Source organism: Triturus cristatus, chromosome 7, assembly GCF_964204655.1.
Source record: "Triturus cristatus chromosome 7, aTriCri1.1, whole genome shotgun sequence".
Lineage (NCBI taxonomy): Eukaryota > Metazoa > Chordata > Amphibia > Caudata > Salamandridae > Triturus > Triturus cristatus.
Genome location: NC_140590.1, coordinates 560,136,158 through 560,160,892, shown reverse-complemented (window position 1 = coordinate 560,160,892; position 24,735 = coordinate 560,136,158). Strand labels below are relative to the sequence as shown.

The following is a 24,735-nucleotide window of genomic DNA, read 5'->3' as shown; positions in this document are numbered from 1 at the left end:
CTGGGCAGCACATGCATTGCTCTGCGAGGCATGCTGTATTAAAGTATGGGCTTGAAGCTCTGCCTACTCTCCGCCCATATTTTTCATTGGCTTGTGGCTTTGTCCTTTGTAAATGCTGGCTTCTGATTCAGTAATCGGCTTGTTAGTCCCTCCTTAGTACCACCTTGATTTCATTTGTAACCTCCCATGAGGACTGGCCCTTTTACTTCTGTTGTTACACGGACTGTGTTATTTAGTCTGTAAGCACTATTTTCTTTAATGAGTTTTGCCCTACTGCAGGCACGCCGTGCTTTGCAGAAACATTCAGCACACCATGCACGCTTTCACTTTCCAAGCAGCCGGGAACAATGGCGGCTGCTTCTTTCCAATGCAATATGCCTCGCATGTAGGAGAGTTTAAACTATTGGCATTGTAAATGACCATAGCTTAAACTCTCCCAAATGTGAGAGCTATTGCTTTGCAAATAATTTTGTTTGGGTTGTTTCCAATCGCCCCACTTGCACTTAATAGAAGCCACACTCCTTTCTTCTTTAGACGAGCCGTGTCTAAAGAAAGGGGCGCGGCTGCCATTAAAATGAAAGTGCTGTCTGGGGCACTTTTACCAAAAAAATGCATTTGTTTTTGGGTAAAAACATCACATACCGGGCTTTATTAATGGCGGCCACGCCCCTTTTAGACGCAGCTATTCTAAAGAAATGGGCATGGCCTCTATTAAGTGGAAGTGCGTCATGGGGCACTTGAAAACTTACAATATTTGCAATTCAATAGGTCTCACATTTGCAAGAATTTAAGCTTATGACTTTTACAATGCCAATAGCTCAACGTCTAGAAAATTGCGAAACCTACTACATTGCAGATGCTTGTGCTATATTGATACCCTTAGTTGCTGTACAATGTTCTGTTGTCCAGGTGGCTGGTTATGTGCTACAAAACAGCACAAATAAATAATTGTCCCTGAAGCTCACTTTCCTATCTGTTCCTCTGTCTACTGAACGATAAGAACTGGCCCTCTTTAGGATTTTCAAATTCTCTTACCATGGAGGGTTGGCAACCAGAGTGGAGACAATGGATCAAGCAATACTCCTAACCCAGTTAACCAGCATTAAGGTCAGAAGGCAGCCACAACCCCAGAATATCACCATCTGTATTTCTGGCTCTACAGTGTATTCATGTAAATCATATGACCCCGGGTGGTGTTGCACTTAGGTACAATGAATTATCTCTTTGCACCAACTCGTAATTAAAGGCCACATTGTTTCTGTACAAGTTTTTTATTTATGAGCTACAGAGATTTAAATGGAGGATAAAGTGTAATCTTTCACACGCATGTCCCCAAAGGTTTACAAATCACTAATGGGCTTGTGTGGCCAGTACGGATACTTCTCCTTGTCGACCTTCGTCTCTGGGAAGACTATGTTCAGGTCCTCAATTGTCATCTGGTCAAACGGAATCATGTTTTTGAACTGCTCCAGCTGAGGGGGAAGAGGAAGAAAACCATGGGCAATAATATTAATTAGGTGTCCAGAATCACCAAGCAAAGACTAATAATGCAGGAGAAACAGCAGTTTATGAACAGGAGCAGGGCGAGTGACTGTAACTTACCTCCTTTTCATACTGAGAAACACGGGCCTTAGAAGCTTGCGCATACTCAGTCGCGTTCTTGTTCTGGAAGAGAGGGATGCAAGAGAACATTCAGCAAAGTATCATCAGAGTGGTGTAATTGAAGGAAGAAAAATCACGTGGGCTTAGCCATCTAAAGACTGGTATATCACAATTCTAGAACCAGGCCTACAAGGAACTTGCGACTAAGTTTACTAATATTTACAAGAATCTATGAGAGAGGGCTGACTAGGCAAACCAAAGACTGGCCAGATAAGAGGCCCAGTCTACCTCGCTTTAAATCAGTTTTCCTGCTGAATACATTTCCCTGTTCAACAGTCGCAAACATCTTTCAAACAGCTCCACTGCTGGATGATGTCTATTACCAATACCTTCCCTCCTTCATTACCTCGTTGAATTATCCCTTTCAACTGATTTTTCATTGGCCGACAGCATACGGTTTGTCCCCAAAACATGGAAGTTTTGATATCGTTTCAGCCTGTTGACATTGCTCTGGAAAGTATTGTGCGCAGATCACAACAGTACACTGCTGAATGTCGCCTGAAAATTTCAGTTCTTCTTGCTGTTACACTTCTTAATAGGATTGTTTTATGTGGGGGTGAGTTGGTTGATATCGTCTCATGTCTATCTGCAATATTTCAAAAGACCCTAGAGCAGAAGCAGGTCCGTGAAAGTGCGCCTGCTCAGTGTTCATTCAAACAATAGCAACAACATGCCTACGTCTCTTTAATAAAAGACACTACTACAATGGCTGAGTGCCAGTACTCAGCATTTTGCTACCTATCAAATTTTAAGAGGCCGCCGCATTCCAAGTTAAACTTAAACCCCATGTTTGCGAGGCCGAGTAAGGATATTGTATTCGCCTAACTTCTGACAGTAAAAAAACAGAGTGCAACTGTTTGGGGGAAGAACAATCTGCTGTGTCATAATGGCGATGACAACTACTTTACTCTCGAGCAAGACCATCTTTAATGACAGACATCTCAAGCTCGCTAGGTATATGTGGCAGTGGCATGCTATCTGGGTACGTTCTGAAGAAATGGAGCGTAAATGGGGGGAAATTTGGAGCTATATGCTGGTGCAATAAACTGGCCTAATTAGCCGTTGCAGACACAATTACCTGCTGCTCTAACAATCCTCTATTACTGGGTCATGTCAATAGCTGAAGTACGGTGTTACAACTGGGTGATTCTAGTAATCGTGGAATGGACCCACACCAAAGGAGTCAAATGGTGCACCCACTCCTGCAATTGGATCCCTTACAGGCTTGCGATGCAGAATCGAACACTACATTTTTGAAATTCGACCTCCGAGATTATTCCATCTCTATATTACAAGGCAGTCAGAGTACCTCGAACTGCGGTGCATAAAGGAAAATTGAAGAGAATAAGAAACGCACTGAAAGAAGGAAAGAATAGAAGATAGAAAGACAAAGAACTGACAGGGGGGAAAGAAGGATGCTGAACAATGTGGCTGACAGGAGGGAATGGCAGCGATGAGGGAGCGACTGGGAGAAGAATGGAGAGAAACCAGGCCAGACGTAGAATAAGAGCGGGAGGGCAGGGGGAAGAACGAAGAATAACTGGAGAATGATAGAGAAATGGATAGAGGGCAAGATGGACAGAGTTTGTGAGAAAGGGTGATGGGGAACAGGGACAGTGGTAGATTATAACTGACAAAATTGAGAAGCAAAGAAAAAAGATATAGCATGCTGAGAGAGGGAGCTATGCAGAGAGCACTGGGTGATGGGTAGGAATAAAGAAAGAATGAGGCAGAAGCAGAAAGTAATAAAAGATTAGTGGTAAGGCTAAACAACTGACCTATGGAAAGGATATGCAGGAGTGAAAATAAGGCAAGAGGATAAGATGAAGAAAATGACTTATGGAAGAAGAGAGTGAGAAAAAGAAGGCAAGTGGAGGCTGAGAAATGGAAAAAGGTGGAGAAGAGGAAAAGGATTGATATTTAAGAGGAGAACTTGAAAAACAACTAGGAGGTGAGCAAGAAGTGGAGAATGCAGAAAAGGAATAGGCAGCTATGCGCAATGTAAGGAGAACAAACACAATAGGGTGTAGCCAACAAGTCAAAAAGTTAACATAAATGTGCAACCTTTGAACAGAAGTCCACGTGAGTCGTTCGGTATTGGATCTGGAATAACAGCACTGGGGCATGGGATAACTGCATCAGATATTCCCGAGTATAGGAATCTTGCCTATTGTACCAGAGATAAATCCACCACCACGTCACTCCGACAGGACTTTCCTCAGTAAAAAGACTGGAATTAAGAGTTCACAAGCAGGAATCATTGCAGAAACCCAGACTGACCCAAGTTATTACCCAGTCCATATGGGGCTACAGGGGATTACCTTGGGCGTCGAAAAGAATACAGGGACCCGGTGGTACAAATGGCAGATACACGTGAAACCAATACTGCTATCACCGGGTACAATATTAACACTTGATAACTATGGGCCCCTCCTACTAAGAGGCCTTACTATACAAAGCTGAGGAATCCTACATAACAAAAAGGTAAACTTCTCATAGAACCTGGATTACAGAGTGGCCGGGAATAAAATTTGCCAGTATATAGTTATCAGTTATATGTGAAGAACACAAAGTAGTCAATAAAAATGTTTACAAATGCTTACAGATTCTGCCTCTTGAGCATTGATCTTAGCGGTCTGAGTGTCAACAGGCTCTGGAACCGTCAATGCACTGAACTGCAAAACGGAATAAAAAAAAATAAAAAATGAGAGAAGATTAGGCATGATTCAGAAATAACCAAGCTGCAAAAAACAAAATAAAACCATTCGGGGGCTCTGCAATTCAAATCAGCCTTCCTGACGCTAAGAATTCATTATCATGAAAAATGCAAGATTTGAAAGATTAATAAAAATAAGTATCAGCTGACTGGTCAGATTTGCGGGCCCTCACCCCACTCCTGAAGCCTCAGTGTATACAAGAAAGTGAAAAGGTCTACCCCTGCTGTGTTTGCACAGAGGCTGCCTGCTATCACTGCAAAAATACCAAAGTCGGAGTGAGCAATCTGTCCAACAGTGGAGGCCCAGACTTGTTTGAAGCCTTGTGAGCCAGTTCTTGGATAAGTGCAAGCCAAAAGAGCTGGGTGTGCACTATGTCCAGAGGATCACTCAGACCAGTGGATTACTCCAGAGCTGGGACGTGAGCAATCAGAGTATATTTAGGCGCAGGAGGTAAGGAGATAAACATCTCAATAAAGGAGAGGGGATGTAGTAGCATACCAAGGGAGTGGAAAGGGCGTGTGCAACAAACACGCCCTTTATGTAATCTCTGCATGCAAAAAGAGCCAAAACCTTTACTTTATGCTTAAATAGTGGCACAATTTCACCTCTCCAATCTCATGCCAGTGTATTTGCTGAGCAATTGCATGTCCTCACTTAACTAAATCATCTGTAAAGGATCGCACATTCTAGCTACAAAGATTTAAATTCGTACATGTTCTTCTCCGTGACACTGCCCTACCCCCTAGTCACCGTCTGCCCTTACCTTTGCACTGACTGACTCTTCTGTCCTGCCTCACACATGCGGCATCTGATAATTTTGGATATTACTAAATTAGTTTCACTTCCTCTGAGAAGCCTTAAACTTGACTGCTGTGAGGTTCCATCAAATAGTGCAACTACAGTAGGGTGGCCTTTACTCGGACCTTAGGCAAAACCAGAAAACGTAGGATAGGTCACCAGCTCTCACAGGAACGCTGATCAGTGGGGGCAATTTAAACAAGCACTGGCATAGCCAATAGGTCTTGCTTTTGGGACCTTATAAATATTTAGTTATGCAGCACAATATCCTTGGTGCAACATCATCAACCGTTGCATGGCTAAACACTTATAAGGTCCCAAAGTCGAGACCTAGTGGCTATGCCAATGCTTGTTCTTCTTGTTTTGGATGGCGGGAGGGAGGATCAATACCATGCGCAGAATACTCCATATATTTGTGTATTTTATGATTGTAACATTGCTCACCCTTTTGTATGCATCTTAATACGAAACCTTACACACTATGTGTTTGTACAGGCCTGTAAACCTCAATAAAATTTGTTTAAACAAAAAAATCTATATATATGACAAGCCTATTGGCTCTGCCAAGGGGTCACAAGATTAAAATACCAATAACCACGTTAACAAGCATTGGCATAGCCAATAGGTCTCGCCTTTGGGACCTTATAAGTGTTTATCCAGAGATATTGACTTTGCCTATGTCTTAAAGCTGTGCTGTACAGAAGTCTGCAGCATGCTGAAAAGTTGCAATAAAGAAGTGTCAGAAGCATTTTTGTTACCTTATATATGACCAAGAAAGCATTATGTACAACTGAACGACCATATTAAAAAAGTATTAACAATAAATGTGTTGATTTGATTTTTGTCCTTTCGATGCTGGCAACTTATATCTGCCTGTCCCAATGGTTGCTTGTTATGGTTTTTTTGGTGAGGGGGGGGGGGGGGGGCATAAATAACAGAAGGGTGAAGGTTGCGAAATAGTATCTGTATAACAGTCCATGAGAGAGTCAGTTAGAGAGAGAGTGAGTGAGTGAGCCAGTTAGAGAGAGAGTGAGAGTGAGTGAGCGAGTCAGTTAGAGAGAGAGTGAGAGTGAGTGAGCGAGTCAGTTAGAGAGAGAGTGAGAGTGAGTGAGCGAGTCAGTTAGAGAGAGAGTGAGAGTGAGCGAGTCAGTGAGAGAGTGAGTGAGTGAGTGAGTCAGTCAGTGAGCGAGCCAGTCAGTGAGAGAGTGAGTGAGCGAGTCAGTGAGAGAGTGAGTGAGCGAGTCAGTCAGTGAGAGAGTGAGTGAGTGAGTCAGTCAGTCAGTCAGAGAGTGAGTGAGTCAGTCAGTGAGAGAGTGAGTGAGTGAGTCAGTCAGTGAGAGAGTGAGTGAGTGAGTCAGTCAGTCAGTGAGAGAGTGAGTGAGTGAGTCAGTCAGTCAGTGAGAGAGTGAGTGAGTGAGTCAGTCAGTGAGAGAGTGAGTGAGTGAGTCAGTCAGTGAGAGAGTGAGTGAGTGAGTCAGTCAGTCAGTGAGAGAGTGAGTGAGTGAGTGAGTCAGTCAGTGAGAGAGTGAGTGAGTGAGTCAGTCAGTCAGTCAGTGAGAGAGTGAGTGAGTGAGTCAGTCAGTGAGAGAGTGAGTGAGCGAGTCAGTCAGTCAGTGAGAGAGTGAGTGAGCGAGTCAGTCAGTGAGAGAGTGAGTGAGCGAGTCAGTCAGTGAGAGAGTGAGTGAGCGAGCCAGTCAGTGAGAGAGCGAGTGAGCGAGCCAGTCAGTGAGAGAGTGAGAGAGTGAGTGAGCGAGCCAGTCAGTGAGAGAGTGAGTGAGTGAGCCAGTCAGTGAGAGAGTGAGTGAGCGAGCCAGTCAGTGAGAGAGTGAGTGAGCGAGCCAGTCAGTGAGAGAGTGAGTGAGCGAGCCAGTCAGTGAGAGAGTGAGTGAGCGAGCCAGTCAGTGAGAGAGTGAGTGAGCGAGCCAGTCAGTGAGAGAGTGAGTGAGCGAGCCAGTCAGTGAGAGAGTGAGTGAGCGAGCCAGTCAGTGAGAGAGTGAGTGAGCGAGCCAGTCAGTGAGAGAGTGAGTGAGCGAGCCAGTCAGTGAGAGAGTGAGTGAGCGAGCCAGTCAGTGAGAGAGTGAGTGAGCGAGCCAGTCAGTGAGAGAGTGAGTGAGCGAGCCAGTCAGTGAGAGAGTGAGTGAGCGAGCCAGTCAGTGAGAGAGTGAGTGAGCGAGCGAGCCAGTCAGTGAGAGAGTGAGTGAGTGAGCGAGCCAGTCAGTGAGAGAGTGAGTGAGCGAGCGAGCCAGTCAGTGAGAGAGTGAGTGAGCGAGCGAGCCAGTCAGTGAGAGTGAGTGAGCGAGCCAGTCAGTGAGAGAGTGAGTGAGCGAGCCAGTCAGTGAGAGAGTGAGTGAGCGAGCCAGTCAGTGAGAGAGTGAGTGAGCGAGCCAGTCAGTGAGAGAGTGAGTGAGCGAGCCAGTCAGTGAGAGAGTGAGTGAGCGAGCCAGTCAGTGAGAGAGTGAGTGAGCGAGCCAGTCAGTGAGAGAGTGAGTGAGCGAGCCAGTCAGTGAGAGAGTGAGTGAGCGAGCCAGTCAGTGAGAGAGTGAGTGAGCGAGCCAGTCAGTGAGAGAGTGAGTGAGCGAGCCAGTCAGTGAGAGAGTGAGTGAGCGAGCCAGTCAGTGAGAGAGTGAGTGAGCGAGCCAGTCAGTGAGAGAGTGAGTGAGCGAGCCAGTCAGTGAGAGAGTGAGTGAGCGAGCCAGTCAGTGAGAGAGTGAGTGAGCGAGCCAGTGAGCGAGCCAGTGAGCGAGTCAGTGAGCGAGCCAGTGAGCGAGCCAGTGAGAGAGCCAGTGAGAGAGCCAGTGAGCGAGCCAGTCAGTGAGAGAGTGAGAGAGTGAGTGAGCGAGCCAGTCAGTGAGAGAGTGAGAGAGTGAGTGAGCGAGCCAGTCAGTGAGAGAGTGAGAGAGTGAGTGAGCGAGCCAGTCAGTGAGAGAGTGAGAGAGTGAGTGAGCGAGCCAGTCAGTGAGAGAGTGAGACTGAGTGAGCGAGCCAGTCAGTGAGCGAGCCAGTGAGCGAGCCAGTGAGCGAGCCAGTGAGAGAGCCAGTGAGAGAGCCAGTGAGAGAGAGAATCAGAGAGAAGCTACTGTCAGTGCAAAATTCAATCGCCAACATCTAACTAATGGGGCACGCCAACAACTAGGACCGGGAGTAGTCTAGTACGGATATAGACGTTGGTGCTCCCCGACTCTCGCCTTCTCTTTCTCGGATTAGTTAAATTTGTATTAATCTACAAAACATTCTCGTTAAGAATGACAGGCAAAGATTGACTTTTCAAGGCTTCATATAAAGAATGGATAGGCAAATTACAATGAATAAGCCATGAGCAAGTTTTAGCAGCAAAACTTACAAATCATAAGTACAAAGAGCTCAGCATAGTTCTAACTAAAATCTAACATAGATTTGCCTTCTAGAGGTTAAGAAACGGGGCTCTCTCTACTACAGAAATCCACATCCATTTATAGAGCTTTAGACAAAGACCTACACAGACATTCTGTAGGAATACATGGTTCTGAGGATATGCACCAAAAGGGAACACTCTAGAAGAAACATTATAACAATCCAAAATACATTTGAGAATTCCTTCAGGATAGGAATTGTAAATATATTTATAAATATATATATATATATATATATATATATTCACTTCAAAAACCATAGGTTTCACACACGTTATAGTTAGGAGTTAGCATTTAAAAAACCTTGCAAATTCACTTAAAAAACCATAGGTTTCACACATGTTCTAGTTAGCTGGACATTTCCCCTCGTAAAAAACCATTGAAATTCCCCCGTTATAGTTAGCGCAGGCAACTATAACTCACGCGACCGCAATCCTCTGCTGATGATGTCAGATATTACATCACTGTATTTAGACACCTATTTACCCATGTCTTCTTCCATTAATCTTTAGCTATAAATATATTACAAATATTTATTTTTCATAAAGACACATATGTAATCAGTGATGTAATATCTGACGTCATCAGCAGAGGATTGCGGTCGCGTGAGTTATAGTTGCCTGCGCTAACTATAACGGGGGAATTTCAATGGTTTTTTACGAGGGAAATGTCCAGCTAACTATAACAAGTGTGAAACCTATGGTTTTTTGTTTTTTTTTTGAAAATTTTATTGAACAATAAATCAATTACAAGCATGGGCCTACAACCACCAGGGCCGGCCGCTAGATTCAGAAAGGATCATACAGTACTTAAGGCAGTAGTCGACTCCCGGGGCCCAGTCCCGTACACGGCTCCGGATAGTACTAGGGAAGCAGGATACATAGGTTTAACATAAATAACAAATAAAAACAAAAGGCGAGGCATAAGGACAAAAAGTGTGGGTCAGGCTACCTCCGGGGGACTCTACTTCAGACCTTCAAATAGCTATCAAGAGGAAGGAGTACTGATAGGTCGGGGGGGGTCACGGGAGAGGAACGTCTATATTCGGTTATTCCAAAAGTCGCAAGGAACCATCAAGGGTCAGGGGGACAAAGCAATATCGGTGTCCACTAGGGGGGGGGGGGGGGGGGGGGGGGGGGGGGAGTACAGATACCCCCACGATACGCGTTCCATTGCCCCCAGATTCTACCCCATGCCCCCGGTTTACCACGAGCCACATATACAGTCTTCTCCCTGAACATGCACCAGTCCATGTTCTCCTTCCATACACCTATGGTTTTTTAAGTGAATTTGTACGGTTTTTTAAATGCTAAGTTATGTATTTATTAATATATATTTTTTTTCAGGTTTTTCTTCGTGCGCGCACCGTGCGCGCGCTGTGTGCGCGTTGTGCGTGCCGTGCGCGTACGGTGCGCGCACTCCGCGATTTATCGAAAAAAAAATATATTGTTTTTTTTTTACCCTTGGGGGTCCTTCAGTGACCCCCTGACAAAGGCTAGGGGGTCAGGAACTGTCCATCCTGCCCCCTTTTCACGTTTTCCACCTTTTTTTTTCACTGCCTCAGACTGCGAGAGACAAAATGGCGGCGGACACTTCCTGATTTCGACCGATTCGAATGTTTACTGACATCTAACAACCAATCAGAATTGCGCTCGCGCACGGCACAGTCTATAGATATATATATATATATACTTTTAACTGTAATTTTCTCAGGAACTAATGAACAGATTGACTCCAGATATCCAAAAGGCACATCCCTGACCTGAGGACTACCTCTTTGCCAAATTTCAAGTAATTCTGTTCAGCCGTTCGGGCTGTACCTTGGACTAAAGGTCCTATGGAAAAATGCATGGGGAAAACGCGTTTTGGGACCCCCCTTTTTTCTCAGCCCCCGCTTGACGAAGCCCCCCAAGACTTTCAGGGTAGGAGCTGAGCAGAGCGCCCCACCTATTTTGAAAATTTCGCGAGGATTCGTCAACCGGCGCCAAAGTTATTCAAAATAGAATTTTCAGATTTCCTATGGAAACACGGTCCTAACTATAACTATCTACTGATTATATATATATATATATATATATATATATATATATATATATATATATATATATATAAATATATATAAAACTTACTAACCCTGAAAAGGCATCGAAGCGTTTTTCGGCAAATAGCATGCTACTCCGGAACCCAAAAAGGATTAGTGGTGGGATAGTATAAGGAAATATGTGTTAATTTGAGTGGTGAACATGTGAAAATTTTATTTGCATTGAATACGACAAAATGGAGGGATGGAAGAGGGAAGAGCCTAGAAGGTGTTATTTAGGAGATCATAGTAGTAAGATAGCTCTGCTGCCTGTGTCAAATGAGGGACACCCGTGCGGACTGCAGCAAGCATGTGCTATTTTTGCTGTCTGTGGCAGATGAGAGATAACTTTGCTGCAACCAAAATATCTTCTATCTCCCAAGGGACTGATCCACCAAAGGTAAGGGGAGGCTCTGCTGTCTGTTGCAAGGCAAGTACTGATTATAGCAAGTGAGGTGAGAGGGGAATGTGGTACCACCTGTGACAGGTTAGAGATGGTTCAATAAGACAGCCGACCAAAGGATGGCTCTGCCATTAGTATCAAGTGGACAGCCTCTGGGTGGGTAATAGTCTATTCCCCGCCATTCTCAGCTCTCTGCCCAGGACCGCAATGACAAGCAGGCCTTGGAGCTCTTTTTCAGGATACATTTACCTTTAATCCCCAGTAAGAGCTTCCCTAGCCTCTTGCTAAAGAGCCGAGATGTCAGCGATCAAAGGAGTGACAGCAAGGGTGTGGGGGTAAGCCTGGGTGGGCGTCAGTCACTAAATTTTCTGAAGAGTTTTGACGTGTGGAAAGAAGAGGGGCACCACAGTATTGCACAAAAGCCATCACTGGGTCACTAAGAGTCAGGCACAGGACCTCAGGTAGCTGCGCCTAGCCTGCAGTGCTCTAGCTCCGTCCCTAGGCTACTGGTGATGGATGTGATAAAGGGCGCAGAACTCTGGCCCATTTTGCTTCAGGTTTGCTAAGACAGATGCTATCAATGGCCACCTGGCAGTTTTCAGTCGCCTTCTTCTGTTGCACTTAGATAATAGCCCGATACAAGGCATTTTGTTGGCAAAAACATACTGGTGTTTTATTACACTAATTAAAACAATGGCATATTTTCATGAGGACTAGACGGTGTTGTTTCCCATACCTGTAATGCCTTAAAAAATGTCCTTGCCATTGCTTTTTCTGGCGTAGTGATATTTTGTGTAACGCGGATATTCAAACTTGTTCTACAAGTTTTTCATTTCTTCTGTTGGGTAGTTAGCTAACTTCCAAATTAGCCTTTTGCTACACTTGGCTTTCGATGGTTTTCCTGTCAGGTAAATATGCTCCGTCTCCTTTATTCACAGCTTTACTGTTGGACCAAAAGTAATGGTAATATGTTCAGGATATAATCATAGCAGAGATCATTTGTGGATCTTAACTGTCAGGAGGCTTTCCGGTGTCATAATTATTCGTAGTAATACTGAGACACGCACGAGTTTCATCAGGTCTCTGCTCCCTTTTTAGTCACTACTCTCTTACCCGAATATTGGTATATGCCTGAAAAGAATACTAATATGAGCTGTCCTACAAGATCTACCAGTGAATGATGCAATGGTTCAACAGTGCCCCCAAACTAACTACTCCAAAACATGCTCTTTATAGTAAGTAGGTAGTTTAACAGACTAGGCAAAGCCAAGGCCAGATGAAATGGCCACAAACTCTGTCCTTCTTATCCTCCACTGCATATTCGTATGAGAAACTTACCTTCTTCTCAAACTCGTCCACCATACCAGCACGGGCCACAGCTGTCCGATAATGGGCCCAGTCAATTGCTGGGGGCTTCTCTGGAAGAACTGCCAACCTGTCCAGTTACAATAAGATGATTTAGAACAGAGATCCCCAACCTTTTGAGTAATAATAGCTACTTATGATACACGAAAATCATCGTGCGCTACTAATATTCGAGTTGTAAGAGTAACTACATCAGAGAAGATTACATTAGTGGTCACCATGACCAAGATTAACAGTAGTGCATCAGGAGGGTTGCCAGCAGTAATGTGAAAAAGGCTTTGTCCATTTGGAATGCCTATGGTCAGGCAATACATGCCTGCCACAGCTGCAGTGCCCCTGGCACAAAAGTAATCATATTAGTAATAAGTCTCCACATATGATTTATCACTCAAAAATCACCTTTAAATATATTTTGGAAATTCAAGCCATTTTTCTCCACACATCAGCTTATGTGTTCTGAAAATACACATTTTTGTCATGGATTACGCAATTTTGTCACCATACATTAATTTAACCAAACAAAGTCACAGTGTGAAGGCTGTTATGCGCACAGGAGAGCTGCTGACAAGTAGCTGGAGAGCTACCAGTAGCTCACAAACTACTCGGTGAAGAAGCCAGATTTAAGAAATCTCATGCAGTCTAATGCATCACTAGACTCGGGCCTATACCATGCTCCTTCCATAGATTGCCCCCAGGGGCAAACATACACAGATTAACACAGTAACAAATCAAGATGTGATATAGGTCAAACATGAAATGCAATGAGAGGCAACGAGTAACAATGCTAAATACTCACTATTGTAATGCAACCTTGATGCATCAAAAATGGATTAAGAAAAAACAAAAACTTTATTCTTAAATAGCGACATTGCATCACTTTCCAATATGCATCCTTCAATACTGTGGAAGGTTCATCTTTTGTGAGCATGCAGTAATACGTCATGCCCCCCCCCCCCTTGCTCCAGACTCACACGATGTTGCTAACCTCCATTTATTCCATAAACAGCCCTCCCAACAGCAAATCTCACAAGGTGATTCAAACTGTCCCTGCAGTATCTGGGGCTTCAGCTCTAGTCACCTAGTTATGGATGAGTTGCGTTCCTTTCAGCATTTAATAATGGGAATTTGTCAAAGGCTATCTTTTTTTTGGTCTGGTTTGGCAGTACAGCAATTTGCAAGCTCTATTGTTACAAATGTTTTAAAATATACATATAGTGAGCTTTGGCTCACCCCAGGGAAGTATTTCTGTCTCGCCTCCTGCTATTGGCCATTAGGTGTATTATTCCCCCTCCTAGCCCAAAAATGTATGACGGACTATTTTACATCTCAAACGTATTGTGAAAAATCACATTTAATTATTTACCTCATGAATGGGTTGTATAAAGCAAGTAATTATTTTTTTATTATTATTATTATAATAATAATTTACAAAAAAAATTGCCACGACTAAAAATGCAAGTCTGATCTATTCGCTTTACCAATGATTGTATGGTTTAATTTGCAGCCCTTCAAAAGGCAACATCAATTTCTTACTTTGAAGGAGAAGATAGGAGAAACGTACACAAGTCCTCGTTTGTATCAATGAGTCCCTGACAAAGTGATTTCCTTTCTTAACAAACTTTTGGTTTCACTCAAAAGTTATAAAAGATGCAGAGAGAGCATGATAAGAGAGAAGTCCCTGCAGTGAATACTTTGGCCAGCGCGGATGACGTTTTAAAAGGACTCTGAATACCACCAGCACATGCTATGCTAGGAGTTCCACAAGCATAATTTAGCCCAGCGAGTACTATTAGTGTTTTTGCTTGTCTGGTCATGTTCCAGCAGTGCTTTGTAACCTGGTGTAGAATGTTCATGGGAACATCCTCTAAGCCTCCTCACGTCAGCCTGTTCTTGCCTCCCTTAGCTCCAGCTGCTCCCATATCTGCATTCCCAAGTCTTTCCTCACAAGCAAACTCAGATAACTGCTCCCACCTTTGTCCTGCCAGCATCTGCTTTTCTGCACCTTCACAAAGTTTATGCGTGGTTGCCTTATGAGGGGTTACTTCAAGGCCATCATTAAACAAATATACACATGGGCCCTAGTTGGGGATTACTAACGCAACCAACAGTACTAGGACAACTTTCACTTGCAGTCCCTCTCTTCAAAGCAGGCAGTGGTGAGGTTCAGTCCCTCCCAGCCAACTATACAAGCACCGTACAGGCTTGTTGACTCTATAATGAAGCAAGTACTCCTAAGAACAATAAAATAGGTAGTCAGGAAAACACAGGATGCTGCTCCACATTCACTATGTCCAGAGCAGTGATATCAACATTGATTTGCCACAAAAGGGTGCACTGCTGTTCTTGTTACTGAACCTGAGAGGCCTAAAGAACAAAAAACATCCTATTTACGTGAAATACCAGTTAAAAAGAAAGCATGGATTGGACAAAAAGTGAATTCAAAGGAGCCTAATCTCCTCAGCTCCTTTCCCCTTTGACCACATCAGAGTAGGAACAAAGCAGGACACACAGCAACAAGTTCAAAATCAGCCCAGAAACAACACACGATAAAAAGCTGAAGGCAGCATGGGCAAACCATAGCCAAGATGCCAGGTGCTGCCACCAGAACACCAATTGAAAGAAAATAAATAGGTATAGATGGAAAATGTGTGAATAGATCACGCAGAGATCTCCTGTGTAAAATGAAAACATAAAAAACACCAGATAATGTATCACAGAGACAGTTCGGGTGAGGATAAAAAAAAAATTCCCTCGTCACATAAAACCAACAAAAATAATACCCAGTTTATGCCCATTTAAGAATCTCCCGACTTGAAAACAGAATGTACATTCTTGGCTTGCTGCGAGAAGCTACCTAGATATACAGCCAGAATATGACACTACAGACCTGGAACAGGCGAGGATGCATCTCACTGAAGGTACCCATTTCATACACTTGGGTTATAAGATCTAGTCAACCTGTAAAAAGTGTAATGTATCCAACATTGTTCATAGGACACTTCATACCGAGCAAAGGACACTTCCTGATGAACCACTATGGGTTCCTTTCCTGTCTCTGGAGCAGTCCTTTGTTGTGTCTGCAAATAAAGGCAAGGTGGTCCTCTGAAAAGGATGCTTCACACTTCTTCAATTTTGTCCATTCTTCTTCAATGCGGGAGACACAATATACTGACGTTTTCCCTTATCCCAGATCACAGCATATCTTTAATCGGTATTGTTCCTTAGGCAGCGCAGGTGCTAACCCACATACTTCCTACTTAGATACTTACTTGGCGGTTTCAGAGAATCCTACGGCCAGCACATTATCACTCTGGTAAAACGCTTGGCAGGTCGGAGGGCATGCACAGTATAACTTTAGCTGGAGACCCACTGGCAAAAAACAACTTTTATACTCAGCCTTGGTCATCAGTAGATGGTCTCAAAGGTTCTTGAAATCCCATCTACTGTTGAATTACTCCATTCAACTTTTTGTTCCCAAATTTTCTAGCACTACAGACTCAAAGTAGGAAGAGAGCGACCTCATGGGCGAACAGGAAAGTTTGAGGGTCTTTTAGAAGAGCTTCCTAAATATAGTTATCCTGGAGCCCAAGTCTATGTTTTCGGTCCGCAAGGATTTTCTACCCTCCCATGTACCTAAGTGGATGCAGATACGGACAGGCTCTATTACATTCAACAAACCATTAGAAAAGAATTCACACCATTCGGACTGTGGGTCACGGTGTGTTACAACTTAGAGGCTTCCTCTAAATGTCAAATCCTCTATGCTTTGCAAAGCATTCAGCTGGCTTATGCACACCACCCACACAAGTTTACGGACAGGTAAACAAGATGGGTGCATTTCTGCATCAGGTCAGAATTTCAAAAGCAATCATTTTGGCTCCTGAAAGAACAGAGGTTCTCTTTCTTGAGGAGAAGCATTTTCCTGGACTGCAAGAGTCGCTTAATGTGGTTCATTCTTCTTCATTAACTGCTGTTACAACCAGGCCCTCAATCATAAAGGTTAGCCATCCAGTTCCTGGGCATATTGAGCAAATAATCAAAGATGCAGGTTTTTAGCGCCTGGATAACCTCGCGGGTGATTAGCCGCACTCTCCAGGTCAGAGTCGATTGCTTGATTTCACTGTGTAGGAAATAAACCCCTTAACTTTTCATTTCATGTTGTTTATTACCCACATGAGCTTTGTAGTACAGATGGACATTCGTTTTGAGAATAAAACTTACACTAGTTTTTATTCTCTTCCCGGCTTAGCCGCCCATCATTTTACTTCATGCCTACATATCATTTAGGGACAGAAGAAACAGAGTGTAGAATGGGATACTAGTGGACTTATGCTTGGTAGATCAATCAGTCCCTGTGCAGGCAGCAGCTTCCACTACGGTCCGCAACTGAGAGGTCATTGATGGCCCTTTCGGGGATACATGGGTGGCTTATAGAGCGTTCATATATTCATTGGGAAGGGCGGTGTAGGCAGCGGGGACATGCACACCATAATTACACTCGTTTACAAGAGTGCTCATACATGTGTATATACCCTACCGGGAGCCATGCTTTAACTGGGTAAGATTACCCTCTTGTTAGGACTTATCACCACCTTAATGGTTCCTACACACTTCACCAAAGCAGCACTGACCTAGATGCAAGGCTGTCATTCCGGGTTTTCAGACCGATAAACATGGCCTTCTGACTGGGCGGCACCCTCTCTGCAAACGCCAACCAGTCAATAGCCTTCACAGCAGCTCTTCGGCTAGCCATCTTTCAGCTCTGAAGAGATGATAGTAGCACCTGAAGAAACAGAAGTAACAAAATAAGACACTGAAGGTGAAACAATCGATTGAAAACAGTTAGGATTTAAAACGATATGGTGGCAGAGGATGGCTCAAAAACGAGGGGAGACAGTGCCCTCGGACCTCACAGTTTGACATGCTGAGCAAAACCACTTACACATACATCCACAACAAGCAATGGGGGTATGAAAAAAAATTCGGAATAGATCATTAGTCTTAAAAAGGTTAATGTGGCAGTAATCATTTTGTACAAAATGATTTCAGAAATGCTATCAGCGATGCTTCTAAAAAGAGAGGGATACGTCTGACGTTTTTTCTGTGCTGTGAGCAGACAAAACACGTCACTAAGTGGGACTATGGCATGCGTCACACCATCTTGTGAAGACAGCTCAACAGTCTCCGACTCATAAAGCAACCAATGTGCTTGTTCAATGTCACTGAAACCTACGGATGAGGTCTGCTTCATACCGGGGCAATCGTCACTCCAGGCTCCGGAAAACCAGACAAAGACCGTACATAAATACAACTGCAAACCGGGTTCAAGACAAAGGTTTGTGATTTGATTTAAAGTTGGATCAATACAGGAACAAACATTGGCAAAGCCAATAGGTTTTGCCAAGGCGAGACCTAGTGACTTTGCCAATATCTTTTAGCTATGTTATACAGCAGAGTGAAGTGTCATGGAGTAAAGTGGTGTGGAGTGGGATAGAATGAAGTTGTGTAGAGTGGAGTGGCATACAGTGGTGTAGAATGCAGTGCTGTACATTGGTTTGGCGTAGAGTGGCATGGAGAAGCGAAGAGTTGATTGGCATAGAGTGGGTGAGAGTGCAGTGGGTGAAAGTGCAGTGGGTTAGAGAAGAGTGTGGTAGAGTGGTATGGATTGGCATAGTGCAGAGTGGCATGGTGTGGAGTGGCATTCGTGGAGTGGGGTAGAGTAGAGTCGCAATGTGTGGAGTAGAGTGGCACTGTGTGGAGTAGAGTGGCGTACAATGCAGTGGTGTAGAGTGGTGTACAGTGCAGTAGCATAGAGAGTAGTGGTGCAGGGTAGAGTGGCATAGTGTAGTTACGTAGAGTGGTGCAGAGGCTCGTGGCGCAGAGTAGCATGGAGTGATGTAACGTGCAGTGGCATAGAATGTCACTGTGTGGTCTGGTACAGAGTACAGTGGAGTAGAGTGGCATAGAGTGCAGTGGCAGAGTAGATGGGATAACAGTGCAGTGACGTAGAGAGTGCAGTCGTGCAGAGTAGAGTGCAGTGTCCTAGAGTGGTACAGCGTAGAGTGCTGTGGTACAGAGTAGAGTGCAGTGGCATAGAGTAGAGTGGCGTAGAATGCAGTGGGACTGAGTAGACTTGCAAAGAGTAGAATGGAGTGGGATAGAGTGGAGTGGGATAGAGTGCATTGGCATAGGGTACGGTGGTGCAGAGTTGAATGGTATGGCGTGGTGTTGAGTGGTGTTTAGTGGCTTGGGGTAGAGTGGGTTGGCATTATGTGAAGTGGGGTAGATTATTAGGCATCAAGGGGAGAGGGAGGAACAGCAGGGCTAGTTCACTTCCCCTAAAATATATGTATTATCAATGGGAACTAGCCTCAAAGGGCATAGGGATAGTGTGTTTGTACTGAATAAAAAAATATTATTTCTTTTGAAAGCCCTCACCCACCAACCTAGTTGGTGGCATGCTTCATCATCGGGCTCCATCCAGTGACACAGAATGTGTCCCGGGTGTGCTTCAACACCTGTTTACAGCGGTTTCGTGGTGAAGGAGTGTGCATTGATGGTGTGTGAGTGTGAATTAAAAACTGTCCTCGGGTCCCAATTCCTATACTAGGTGATTTTATTAGCAGGACCTTGGCAATGTTAAAAACAAGGCAATGGATGTGTTGTGGAGTTATCTATGGTCTCTCACATCCTGTGTGGTCAACATGTTTCAGCCAGGCCTTGGTAATGAGCTGGCTTTCTTCAGGACCCATAAGTGTGTGAAGTGCTCATGAAGTGAAAAAGGCAGGGTCAGGAATTGAGTGTAAGTGACCCGCTATGTGTGGCACTCGCTAAGGTGCAATATGGGTAAGAAGGTGCTTCCCTCTCTGCTTTGTACCTGTAAAAAGGAACAAAACAATACAAACAAACACATCATGAATCGAAATTAGCATCCCAGAGTGCACATGTATCTTATGTGCTTAGATGCCGTCGTGTCCGTGTAGTAACCATAATGCTTCACCCAAAAGGCGTGTCTAAGCCGTCCCCAATGCCGGATACTTATGAAGCTTTGCTCTGATAATCTCGAGTAAGCATTTGTAATCTTAACTGCCCGCCACCAATTCGGCAGCATGGCGTGATTCCGCTATTGATTAAATGCACATATAGCTTTTACCGCCGACTAACTACCACGCCACAGTCCGTACCGCCCCACTATTTTAGCATTATGGTTACTACAGGGTCTTTTCACTTCACGAGCACTTCACACACTTATAGGTCCTGAAGAAAGCCAGCTCATTACCAAGGCCTGGCTGAAACATGTTGGCCACACAGGATGTGGGAGGCCATGGATAACTCCACAACACATCCATTGCCTTGTTTTTAACACTGCCAAGGGCCCGCTAATAAACTTACCTAGTATAGGAATTGGGACCCGAGGACAGTTTTTAACTCACACGCTATCACTGCACACTCCTTCACCACGAAACCAGCTTCGCTGTAAACAGGCGTTGAAGCACACCCGGGACACATTCGGTGTCACCGGGTGGAGCCCGATGATGAAGCATGCCACCAACTTGGTTGGTGGGTGAGGGCTTTCAAAAGAAATAATATTTATTTCTTCCGTACAAAGACACTATATCCCTATGCCTTTTGTGGCTAGTTCCCATTGATAATACAAGTGGGGTAGATTGGCACACTGGCACTGTGTGGAGAGGCATAGCATGGAGTGGACTGCCGCAGAGTGCAGTGGAGTGGTGTAGAGTGGTGTGTAGTGCACTGGGGTCCAGTGGAATAGAGTTGAGTGCAGTGGCACTGTAGAGTGCAGTGGCACTGTAGAGAATAGTGGCATAGAATGGTGCAGATTAGAGTGTAGTGGCGCAGAGTAGGGTGGCATACAATGCAGTTGCAGAGTAGAGTGCGGCAGAGTAGTACAGAGTAGAGTGCAATGGCAAAGTGGTGCAGTAAAAGGGCAGTGGTAGAGTATAGTGGTGCAGAGTAGAGTGCAGTGGCATAGAGTAGTGTTGACAGGAGTGGCGTAGAGTGGTGCAGAGTAGAGTGCAGTGGCATAAAGTAGATTGGTGCAAAGGGTGTAGAGTTGTGCAGAGAAGAGTAGAGTGCAGTGGTGTAGAGTGGTGCAGAGTAGCGTGCATTGGCATAGAATGCAGGGTAGGGGGTTGGAGGGAAAAGAATCAACATGGTAGGTGGGCGAGTGAGAGGAAATAGAAGCTACATGGATGGGATATGGGAGACTGACTGAAAACACAAGCACTGATATGGAAGTGCTGGAACACAAGGAAAAAAGTAGCTCCAAAAACTAGAGCAGTAGATGGACACAAGTACTTGGTCAATGCTCCAGGTAAGGGCCATACACAAGAATAGGACAGGATGCCTGTGTGCCATGACAAATGGGAACAAAGGAAACAAGAGCAACGTTGAAGCTAAGAAATGGTAAGCTATGGGTGGGCTGCAAGCCCAAATTATGTAAACATGACTCACAAAGACAGCGCATGCGCAGTCTAGGCGAAACCAAAAAACAAATTTGAGCAGCCATATTGTAGGTTTAGAAATAGCAGTGCACTGGATGAGCTGAGAAGAATAGATTTGCAGCTCAGTTATTAAACAGCAGGAGTCTAACCTCTGAAGGGTTAATAGGACACTGAATTAGCACATTTCGTCTGCACGGAGCTAAGAATTTCCGAACTAAAAAGGGGCATCTGCACCTTCAGATCAAAGAAAAATACAGCCATTTTCTTAAACATGAAAGTCTCATTAGGATTAGGGTTTTTAATTTAATAAAAGCATTTTGAAAATGTTTTGGTTTAAGCGATGGACCTGTCACAACACTTTTATGAAAATGTTGTGGTCTTGCATTTAATGTTGCTACCACACTGCCGCCTCCGTTTAATGACACAGGGAGGAAAATTAGAGGGCCACACAGTGTCCTATTAAGGAGGTCATTGCTTACTGGGAATCACAGTGAAGACCTTACTTTGTGCTCTTTAACGGTCACCAGGTTGCAAAATAGATATACACAGAAACGTCGCTGGCAGAGGCCCTTTATAAAACTCATATTCCTGCTCGAGAAGCCTAACTCACCTGCCCACCCTAAGAAAACCTCCAAACCCTAAGAAAGTTCAAAAATGCTTTCTCTCCTGTGCTGCTGAAAACTAATACACAAGCACAAGTATTATCCCAACTTGGCTTCAGAGACACCATCCTGGACAGACTCTCAGTCCTCTCATGCACTTATCAAGACAGTTTTCCGTACTATAGCTTGGCTTACAACACCTTCTGGAAAATCTGATCTACGTTATGCCTATCCTCAAGAAAATGCCTCAAAACAATGCCCTGGCTTTTAATCGAACAACATTTAAAATTGCCGCCTTGCTTACAAAGTCATTAAATAAAACAAACCCATTATCTTGTAAGCCTTCTCAATACCTCAAGCAAAGTAGAAAGACAAACCTTGAAAGAGTCAAAATCTCTCACATTTTTTCAGTGACCACTACAACCTTTTGAAACCACCTCACTGCTGAAATTAGATCACTACCCACTTTCCTATTTTTGAACTCACCAGCATAAATGCAAACAGCTATGCTTCCAACTAAACCCAGCTGACGCTGTTCTTGGCTGCATGGAACTGTCCATTAATGCCTGGTGTTCAGGTTATATATTTTTCTACTAAATCCTGGATCTACTCTAGAATGAACCTGCTGCACCTCCCAGTATGAGATTGCCGATTAACGCTTAACGATTGTTTTGTACATTCTTCCAGTTCTTCTGTAAAGCACATAAATACAGAATGGTGTAGGAGAGCTACACGAAACTGTTGATTATATATTACTCAACAGTTTCATGTAGCTCTCCTACACCGTTCTGTATTAGTGTGCTTTACAGAAGAAAGGTCGCCACTAGGTAGTTATAGTTGGGTCAGCTGTTCCACAGGAAAAGTGTTTTTGTGTTGCTAATAACTTTGGAACCGTTTGACGAATCTCCACAAAACTTTCCAACAAGGGCCTACTTTTTGACTAGTTTGTGCATGGAAAGTTTCGGGTAATCCGTCAAGCAGGGGGCGAGAAAAAAAAAAAAAAAGGGTGGGGGTCCCATAATGCAAAATCCCTGTGCATTTTGAATAGATTTCTCTAAAATGGACTACAGAAAAAAACTGCTTAACGGAATTACACCAAATTTGGCAGCAAGCTAGATCTTGGTCCACAGATTGTGCTTCTTGTGATTTGGTTTAAATCCATTCAGTAGTTTTTGAGAAATTATGGTTAAAAAAAAATCCTATTTGGACGGTTGGGCCCATAAGAATCTCATGAGACTCTAGCGAGAGTGCCAAATTAAAAATAGAACGTTCTGATTGGCCCAGGAAGCTTTATTTCCCTTGGACCATCTCGCTTCGGAAGAAGCCAGACTCCCGAGGGAGCGAGCGCTCTGATTGGCTGCCAGCAATATGAGATAAATGTTGCTGGCAGCCATTACAGGACTCTGAGACTTAGTCCCCTGTCCAGCAATATGAGATAAATGTTGCTGGCAGCCATTACAGGACTCTGAGACTTAGTCCCCTGTCCAGCAATATGAGATAAATGTTGCTGGCAGCCATTACAGGACTCTGAGACTTAGTCCCCTGTCCTGAACATATTCAAAACAAAAATATAAGTGGGCAGTGTAGGGATACCCTGACCCCCTAGGCCCCATGTGGGGGGCCAAAAAACAAAACAAAAAAGGCAAAAATTGCTGCGATCCCACAGTATCATAAACAAGCAAAAAACACACCAAAATTTGGCAGTGCAGATGTTTTAATAATGGGAGGGGGGCACGTTCCCCCCACCTTAGCCTTTACAAGCCCCAGAGAGCTCAACCACGTGAACTAATTTAATATACATGGGGATGGAGGCCATCAGAGGCCCCAGGAGCCCAGAGGGCAAACTTTTCAAAATGGGGATGGGCCTTGTGGGCCTCCTCCTGAGCCTCTACAGGCCCGAGGACCCCCATACCTGGCTCACATGCGATGTCCCGGAGAGTCCACCCCCAGGACATAGCGGTTTCCTAGCCTGCACCAGTGAGGGGCTGAGAAACCTCTGTTTGCATGGAAAGGTATGTGTGGGTAAGGGGGAAAAATTACTGGCTTTAAGTGATTTTCCTAATAAATATACCAACCAGAACATTACAATACCAGGCATGCAAGCAAAAAACAGGCCAAGTGGATAATCCTACCAACGAACACAAACTACAACCACAGAAACAGTAGCTATAAAAAATCTTGCAAAGATATGTTACCGCTAAATGTGCTGGCTCGCATTAAACCACGCAATAACCTTAATACCTTAGTTTTTACTCATAAAGGCCTCCATGGTAAAAAAAAAAAAAAAAAAGAAATAATGAAAAGAAATCGATGTATCAGTCTTGATTGTTTATGTATTGCCCAGCCGAGATCCAAACACTGCTTGTTGCCAGCTGCAACGGGCTACCAGTAGAAGGGAAGAATTTAAAGGACAAATTGTCCTTCAGGACTGTGCTAGAAGCACTAAGGTTTTAAAAAGCACGTAATCTTTAGAACTTTACAAATCCCATAATTGATTAATTTGCGTACAGTGCTTCTGTCAAAAAATATTCCCCGCTACAAAAAAAAAAAATGCAGCTAATCCAACCCAGTGAGGGCCAAGGTGCTGGTCTATCTTTTCAGCAGAAAGAAGTATATGGTTCGGATACAAAGTTGGAAATCATCTTACTTGCCTCTTAACTTTAGGCATACGATATTCCCTAATGCTTCTTACTGAAAAATAAGACTTACTGGCCCTGCCAATGCTTAGGGTATTTCCTAATGCCTCTCACTGAAAATCAGACCTACTGGCTCTGCCAATGCTTGTTAATGTTTTTAACATCGCAAATACACACGGTCTATCTTCATGCAAATATAGAGTAACTGAGAAAATAACTAAATTCGTTTTTCCCAGATCCCCTTTTATACCAGGTGGTCTACTGTTCTACAGAACGTTGTAGCCCTGGTTCTCTAATCCCTGGCCCCGTCCACGTTGACTTTCTCCAAGTTCTTGGTCTCGTTGCTTCTTAACGCTCCTTCATTTCCACTGCCTCTCTCCCTTGAACTGCTCTTCCATCTCGTACCATCAGAGTCTGGTAATTAGCAGGGATTCCTACTCCATTCTATCAACTGCACTTACCGGTGCTCCGTGCTATGGCGACCGGAAGTCAAGAGAGGTCACCGCTGCTTCACCACGAAAGGACGGAGAACCCACCAATCAGACAGTGCAATGCCTTCCGCACCAGAAGTCAGTGGAAGCCCGAAACAACATGGCTGACGAAAAGTCTTTCTTACCG

At 44.2% G+C, this 24,735-nt stretch overlaps 1 protein-coding gene across 2 annotated transcripts; it reads right to left on the bottom strand.

Moving 5' to 3' along the window:
- Positions 1-1,252: 1,252 nt before the first annotated feature.
- On the bottom strand, positions 1,253-24,735 carry ATP5PD (ATP synthase peripheral stalk subunit d). Of its 2 annotated transcripts, none has more exons than XM_085617061.1 (6): positions 24,579-24,735; positions 17,046-17,197; positions 12,388-12,484; positions 4,266-4,337; positions 1,603-1,665; positions 1,253-1,472 (listed from the first exon to the last, which is right to left on the bottom strand). In XM_085617061.1, the coding sequence occupies exons 2-6, from the start codon at positions 17,165-17,167 to the stop codon at positions 1,341-1,343; spliced, it is 486 nt and encodes a 161-aa protein (XP_085473187.1). In that variant the 5' UTR covers positions 17,168-17,197; positions 24,579-24,735; the 3' UTR covers positions 1,253-1,340. The 2 variants fall into 2 exon arrangements, with proteins under 2 accessions (XP_085473187.1, XP_085473188.1); XM_085617062.1 differs by having other exon boundaries at positions 24,368-24,604.

What these genes read in the sequence shown, in the direction of transcription:
- ATP5PD (XM_085617061.1), bottom strand. Translation starts at nt 17,167, where the DNA reads ATGGCTAGCCGAAGAGCTGCTGTGAAGGCTATTGACTGGTTGGCGTTT. An exon ending in TGGACGAGTTTGAGAAGAAG is followed by an intron (nt 4,338 to 12,387) that starts GTAAGTTTCTCA and finishes TCCGTTTTGCAG; the next exon opens with TTCAGTGCATTGACGGTTCC. An exon ending in TTTCTCAGTATGAAAAGGAG is followed by an intron (nt 1,473 to 1,602) that starts GTAAGTTACAGT and finishes CTTCCCCCTCAG; the next exon opens with CTGGAGCAGTTCAAAAACAT.